The sequence below is a fragment of the Eimeria necatrix genome, genomic scaffold (assembly GCF_000499385.1).
Source record: "Eimeria necatrix Houghton genomic scaffold, Enh_scaff1337, whole genome shotgun sequence".
Lineage (NCBI taxonomy): Eukaryota > Apicomplexa > Conoidasida > Eucoccidiorida > Eimeriidae > Eimeria > Eimeria necatrix.
In genome coordinates, this window is record NW_013652087.1 from 1 (window position 1) to 7500 (window position 7500).

Below are 7500 nucleotides of genomic sequence, written 5' to 3' on the forward strand. Positions count from 1 at the left end.
TCGACGACGACGACGCCGTGGCGGAGCTGCTGCTGCTGCTGCTGCAGCAGCAGCAAGCCGTAAAGCGCCTCCACGAGCGGCCGCAGCGGCTGCGGCGGCAGCGGCAGCTGCTGCTGCTGCTGCTGCTGCAGCACTTGCTGCAGTCTCTTTTCTTGTCTTTGTCTCTCTCTTTGGCTTTTCCGAAATGCCAAAAGAGACCTTTGTCTTTCATCTTGTCGCAAAGTCGAACTTACCACTTTCTTGATGCTTTCATGGCCCCCAGGGGGGCCCCCGCGGGTGGGGGCCCTGCGGCGGCGGCTCCTGCTGCTGCTGCTGCTGCTGCTGCTGCTGGTGCTGCTGCTGCTGCTGCTGCGGGGAATAGGGGGGCAGCGCCGCTCTGCTGGGGCTGCTGGCTAGGGTCTGTTGGGAGAGGCATGGTGGGAGGGGAAAGGGGGCGGTTTAGGGTTTAGGGTTTAGGGTTTAGGGTTTAGGGGCTGCGGAGGAGGAGCAGCGCCGGGGACTTTCCCCTGGGTCTCTTCAGCTGAGGAAGGCCTCCGGGCGACGGGCAGCAGCAGCAGCGGCAGCAGCTGCTGCTGCTGCTGCCGCTGCTGCTGCTGCTGTTGCTGCTGCTGCTGCTGCAGCGCAGGCTAGCGGAGGGCGCGCGTGTCCGTGTAGCGGCTGCTGCTGCTGCTGCTGCTGCCGCGCTGCTGCTGCTGTTGCTGCTGCTGCAGGTGCTGCTGCTGCAGGTTGGGAAGAGAGCGAATGTGCCGCTGCTGCTGCTGTGGGGGCAGCTGCCGGGTGTATGTGCTGCTGCGCTGCTGTCTGCGGATTTTGCTTCTTCGGACTTGTCTTCCTGGAGTTGAAGATATAATGGAACTAATTTGGGGAATTAATGAAGAAAAGAATGCAAAGTTAATAAAGAAAAGAGAAAAGAAGCAAAAGAAGAGCAGCCCGAGGGGCTTTTAGCTGTGAGCCAGCAGCAGCAGCGCTGCTGCGCGCGTTGCCGCCAGGTGTACATACACCCCCCGCTTTAGTTTCTCTTCTATTTGCATCCATTCAACTTCACTTTTACTTTTAATTCATTTTAATTGCAAGTTTTCGAATTTGAGGCGCTAAAAATCGCCGGAGTTGGCGAGGAACTGCGGAGCAAGTGCTGCTGCTGCTGCGCGGTGTACATACACCCCAGCTGCTGCGGCTGCTGCTGCGTTCCTTTCCGCGCGTTTGCAAACTAAAAAAGAAATATATATTTAATTAAGTTTATTAATGCGAAACAAAGGCTATAGAAGCGCGTTAATCCCCGTATGTGTGCAGCTCCCAGCAGCAGCAGCAGCAGCAGCAGCAGCAGCAGCAGCGCGGGCGGGCGGCTGCAGCCGCGCGAGCAGCTGCCGCTGCCGCTGCGGTGGGGACACGGGGCGCAGCAGCAGCAGCAGCAGCAGCAGCAGCAGCAGGGTGTCTGGGGGCAATTGCAGTTATCTTTCCTTGTATTTAAGTTGCGCTTGTCGTTTTGGCTGCCGCCGCAGCAGCAGCACCGCAGCAGCAGCAGCAGCAGCAGCAGCAGCAGCAGCAGCTCCGTCTCAGCAGCATGGCGCCGCAGTTCGGAAACCTCAAGGGGGACGCGGGGCTGCAGCAGCTCAACAGCTTCTTGGAGTCCAGATCTTACCTTTCAGGGTTTGCTGCAACACAAGATGATGCAGCAGCAGCAGCAAAACTGCTGGGGCCCCCCAGCCCCCTAAAGTACCCCCACGCCTTCCGCTGGTACTCCCACATCACTTCCTTCAGCAAAAGAGAAGCTGCCACCTGGCCCGCCGGCCAGCAGCAGCAGCAGCAGCAGCAGCAGCAGCAGCAGCAGCAGCAGCAGCAGCAGCAGCAGCAGCAGCACGACGACGACGACGACATCGACCTCTTCGGTACCCACCAAACCCTAAACCCTAAACCCTAAACAGACACCAGCGCTGTCTTGCTGCGTTTGCTGCTGTTGCTGCTGCGGATGCTCCTGTGTCTGCTGCTGCGCCTTTGCTGCTGCTGCTGCTGCTGCTGCTGCTGCAGAGAGGAAAGGCGTCTGGGGTTTATTACCAAACTTTTGGATTATATATCTATTATCAATTTATTCATATTTATTTATTTATTTATATTTATTTATTTATTTATATTTATTTATTTATTTATATTTATTTATTTATTTATTTATTTGTCTTTGTGTCTTGCAGGCGATGACGACCCTGCTGCTGTGCAGCAGCTGAAGGAGAAGCAGCAGCAGCAGCAGCAGCAAAAGAAGAAGAAGGAAGTTGTCAACAAGTCCTCCCTCGTCATAGAAATCAAACCTGCCAGTAAGACCACCAGCAGCAGCAGCAGCAGCAGCAGCAGCAGCAGCAGCAGCAGCAGCAGCAGCAACCCTGCTGCTGCTGCTGCTGCTGCTGCTGCAGTATAGCCCATTAGCCTCAAAACGCAGCCCCGCCTGCTGCAGCTGCTTCCCGCTTTTCGCGCTGCCGCCCACCTCCTCCCCCTCCGCTGCTGCTGCTGCTGCTGCTGCTGCTGCTGCTGCTGCTGCTGCTGCTGCTGCAGACGCGGAGAGCGACCTGGAGGAAGTGGCGCGTTTGACGAAAGAAATAAAAATAAAAGGCCTCACTTGGGGAGAAACTGTCAAGAAAGTTCCTGTTGCTTTTGGACTTTACAAGCTGCAAGTTTGCTGCAGCATTTTGGACGAAGTTGTGAACACCAGCGACATTTTGGAAGCAATAGAGGCTTTGGGGCTGACGCAGCAGCAGCAGCAGCAGCAGCAGCAGCGCAGGCAGCAGCAGCAGCAAACCGACACCGACGAAGACGAGGACGAGGACTTCCCCGGACTCGTCCAGTCCGCGGAAATCGTCTCCTTCAACAAACTCTAAACTCTCCTGCTGCTGCTGCTGCTGCTGCTGCAGCAGGGGTGCTGCTGCTGCTGCTGCTGCTGCAGCAGCAGGGGCGCTGCTGCTGCTGCAGCAGCAGGCGCTGCTGCGGGCGGCTCCGGAGAGCTGCAGCAGCCAAGAGGCTGCTGCAGGGCAGCTGCTGCTGCTGCAGGCTAGTTGCTGCTGCTGCAGTCGAGTTGCTGCTGCTGCAGTCGAGTTGCTGCTGCAGTCCAGTTGCTGCTGCAGTCCAGTTGCTGCTGCAGCACCCCTGCTGCTGCTGCTGCAGTCTAGCTGCTGCAGGCGAAGGGGAGACACCGGGCTGGGGCCCCCAAACCCTAAACCCTCGTGACTGCGGTTTAATTATTTCTTTTAAACCCTCAGGAGTTTCTAAACCCTAGCCCCTTAACAAACCCTAAACCCTAAACCCTAGCTCTGGAACTCTTAACTTTGTAAGCCCTAAACCCTCGGGAACAATTTCCAAACCCTAGTTCCTTAGGACTACAAACCCTAAACCCTAATTCGGGGACCCTTAAGTCTTGTCTGTAAACCCTAAACCCTCGGGGACAATTTCTAAACCCTAGCCCCTTAACAGGACTCCAGAAACCCTAAACCCTAGGTGCGCAAAATTGGCATCTAAACCCTAAACCGTAGACTATTGGCGATAACCTCTAAACCCTAGGCATCGGGTCTAAACCCTAAATTTTAGGATTTGGAGTTTATTGAAAGCCTAAATTAAAGGGTTTAGGGTTTAGGGATAACCCTAAACCCTAGGGTTTGGCGGTTCCTGCTGCAGCTGCCGCCGAAGTGACCCTGGCCGCTGCTGCTGCTGCTGCTGCTGCTGCTGCTGCGGCTCCAGAATAATGCGGGCTGAAATGGAATAATTAAATAATTAATTTAATTTAAATAATAATTTAATTTAATTTCAATTTTAATTTTAATTTTAATTTTAATTCAATTTAATCGAAGCAGTTTCAGCTGCTGCTGGCAGCAGCAGGTCGGCGGGCGCCGCCCAGTGGTCTGCCTGAACCCTTGCTGAATCCTAAACCCTAAACCCTCGCCAAACCCTAATTGCTAAACCCTAAACCCTAAACCCTTATTTTAGAGTTAAAATATATACGAAAAATCGCCAAATAAGGAGGGTTTCTCCCGGTTAAACGCAGCTGGGGCCCTGACGGCGTGGGGTCACCTGCTGCCGCTGCTGCTGCTGCTGCTGCTGCTGCTGCTGCTGCTGCTGCTGCTGCTGCTGCTGCTAAGGTTGTTTCGCATGCATTTAATAATCGCTTTTAAGTTAAATGGTCTTTAAAAGAACCCTTGTCTCGCCTTATCGGATCCCCCCGCGCTCACGGCAGCAAACCCTAAACCCTCGCAAACCCTAAACCCTCGCAAACCCTAAACCCTCGCTGCGGCCATGCTCAGCTGCCTTCTCTAGAATGCGCAGCTACACTGACAGCACCGCCCCTCGCAGCCGAGGAGTCTTGGGGCCCCTTTCCCCTGGGGGCCCCCAAACCCTAAACCCTCGGGACTCCCAAACCCTAAACCCTCAGGACCCCCAAACCCTAAACCCTCCCGAAGCTCAAACCCTAGCTGTTGTCTTCACCCCAACTGCCCCGCCCCAGCCGCAGTCCCCAGAGTCCACACAAAGCCCCTTGGGGGGCCCCCTTGGGGGTTCTCAGGGGCCCCTCTAGGGGCCCTCGCGAGGGGCCTAAGTCCCCGAGGGCCTCGAGGGGCCCCGGGGGCCCCTGAGGCCCCAGGGGGGCCCCCAAGGGGCCCCTTGAGGGGCCCCCGCGGGGCCCCTGGAGACAGGAGCCCCCCCTCAGGGGCCCCCCTAGGGGGCCCCCCAGGGGCCCCCCCAGGGGGCCCCCCAGGGGCCTCCGCGGGGGCTTTCTGGGTGCTGCCAGAGAGTGCCTTGGGGGCCCCCACGAGGGCCCTGCGGGCAGCTCTGGGGGTTGAGTTTTGCTGCGGGGTGGACGTGGGGCCCGTGCTGCAGCAGCTGCTGCAGCAGCTGCTGCTGCTGCTGCAGCAGCAGCAGGAAGCAGCGGAAAAGGGGCCTCCGCAGCAGCAACTCCAGAGCCTCCAAGAAGCTGCGCTGCTGCTGCATGCGTTTTGGGGTTTGCTGCGGAGACACCCGGAGGCGCTGCGGCGCATGCCCCCTGGGGTGTACAGACACCCCAGCTGTGGGGCCCCACACCCTGCATGCGCATGCAGCACTTTGGGGCTTTCTAGCAGCAGCAGCAGCAGCAGCAGCAGCAGCCACCCAGCAGCAATTAACACTTTGACGCAAGTGGCAGAGTATACTTTGGGGGCCCTTCTCAGCAGCAGCAGCAGCCCCGCTGCTGCTGCTGGCGCTGCAGCAGCACAGGCCCACGAGCCCTGCAGCAGCAGCAGCAGCAGCAGCAGCAGCAGCAGCAGCGGTGGTAGTGGCAGCAGAAGAAGGAAGAGGAACAGCAGCAGAAACAAAAGCAAAGCCAGCAGCAGCAGCAGCAGGAGAAGGGGACCCAGCGCTGCTGTTGAGAATTCGCCTCAACAGCAGCAGCAGCAGCAGCAGCAGCAGCAGGCAGCCGCTGCTGCGGTGGTGGAGGGCGGCGGCTGCAGCGCGCAGCAGCGGCTGCAGCTGCTGCTGCTGCAGCAGCAGCAGCTGCTGCTGACCTGCAAGTGCCTGGCGGAGCTAACTGGCCTTGTGTCTCTGGACAGCAGCGCAGCAAAAAGGCTAGTTGAGCTTTTGCTGCGGCTGCTGCAGCAAGAAGACCGTGCTGCGATCCAGCAGCAGCAGCAGCTGCTGCAGCAGCAGCTGCAGCCGGGGGAGCGGGAGGCGCTCCCGGCGGCCAGCTGGCAGCAGCAGCAGCTGCTGCTGCTGCAGGCTGCTGCTGCTGCTGCACTCGCTTTTGCTGCTGAAAGATGGCCTTCTTTGGAAACTAAATTAATTAATCAAAAGAGACATTTGGAGACAGTTCATAACTTCCATTTGCTGTGGGTGCAGCAGCACCAGAGAGTGTGTGGGGGCCGCGGGCCAGCAGCAGCGCTGCAGCAGCCGCAGCAGCAGCTGCAGCAGCGCCGGCTGCTGCAGCTGCGCCAGCTGCTGCTCGGCCACAGTCCCCACGAGCAGCAGCAGCAGCAGCAGCAGCAGCAGCAGGTCCAGGAGCAGCAGTGCAGAGAGGTGCAGCACCGGCTCAGGCAAATTCGGAGAATTCTTAACAGGCAGCAGCAGCAGGAGCAGCAGCAGCAGCAGCAGCAGCAGCAGGCAGAGGGGAGGGCAAACCCGCACTGCACCGCGCTGCTGCTGCAGCTGCAGCGACATTTGCAGCAGCACCTGCAGCAGCACCTGCAGCAGCACCTGCAGCAGCAGCAACGCCATCCGCTGCATCTCCTGCTTCAAGATATTCAGCAACAGCAGCAGCAGCAGCAGCAACAGCAGCAGCGAAACTACAGCCACACAGAACTGTACTTTGATCCACAGCTGCAGCAGCAGCAGCAGCAGCGCTCCCACCACCTTCCTCAGCCCCGTCTCCGTGATCAGGAGCAGCAGCAGCAGCAGCATCTCCACAACACTCAAGAGCAGCAGCAGCAGCAGCAGCTGCAGCAGCTGCAGCAGCGTCGTACGCGTAGCCATCATGAGCGCCAGCAGCAGCAGCAGCAGCAGCAGCATCACCATATTGTGCATCACAATCGTGAGCACCAGCGCCAGCAGCAGCAGCGGCGCCAGCAGCAGCAGCAGCAGCAGCAGCAGCAGCAGCAGCAGCAGCAGCAGCAGCAGCAGATGGAGCCGTGGCCGAGTGCAGACTGTCCACTGCATGCGCTGGAAATGGTGGCCGTGGGCAGCAGGCTGTGTCGCTCTGTGTCTTCATACTTCCGTTTGCTGCTGCAGCAGCAGCAGCAGCAGCAGCAGCAGCAGCAAATGGAGGAGCCCCTCAGCAGGTCCCAAAGAGCCCTCGTGCTGCTGCTGGACAGAATGCATGGCAACATCTCCGTCATCCACACAGAGCTGCAGCAGCAGCAGCAGCAGCAGCAGCAAAGTTTGCTGCAGCTGTCAGCAGCAGCTCCCAGAAGGCAGCTAGTGGTCCATTTGCTGTGGAATGTTGCTGCTGACTTAGCAGCTCTCTGGGTCTGCCCCGAGCATCAGCAGCAGCAGCAGCAGCTGCTGCTGCTGCAGTGGCGGGAGCAGCACCAGTGGCAGTGGCAGCAGCAGCAGCGCGAGCAGCAGCAGCAGCGGCTCCGGTATGCTGCAGCACAAGCAGCAGCAAGGGCCCCACACCTGCCTGAGCTGGTAATTTCTCTTATGGCAGCAGCACTTAAGGAGGCTAAGACTTTCAGGAAGCAGCAGCAGCAGCAGCAGCGGCAGCAGCAAAAGCGCAAGCGGCAGCAGCAGCAGCAGCTGCTGCTGCAGCAGCAACAAGAACAACTCAGGCAAGAATACCAGCAACTGCAGCAGGAAAGTCTGCAGCTGCAGCAACTCAAAGACAACCTTAAGCTGCTGCTGCAGACTCAACATGCACGCCAACAAGAGAGGCAGCAGCAGCAGCAGCAACAGCAACAACAGGAGCAGCAGCAACAGCAGCAACAGCAGCAACAGCAGCAACAGCAGCAAGCGCAGCAGCTGCAGCGGCGACGGGGTAGAGAGAGCGCACAGGAATATCGCAAGAAA

The 7500-nt window shown here is 58.5% G+C and overlaps 1 protein-coding gene across 1 annotated transcript in view; it reads left to right on the forward strand.

Annotated features, from left to right (window-relative positions):
* Window positions 1-5004: 5004 nt before the first annotated feature.
* The window catches only part of ENH_00011020 (hypothetical protein, conserved), a gene marked incomplete at both ends in the record, with an annotated part of 3183 nt that continues 687 nt past the window's right edge, over window positions 5005-7500 (forward strand). Inside the window, one exon of the mRNA XM_013578868.1 lies at window positions 5005-7500. This exon is cut by the window's right edge and continues 687 nt beyond it. Within this exon, the coding sequence (XP_013434322.1) occupies window positions 5005-7500 (2496 nt within the window).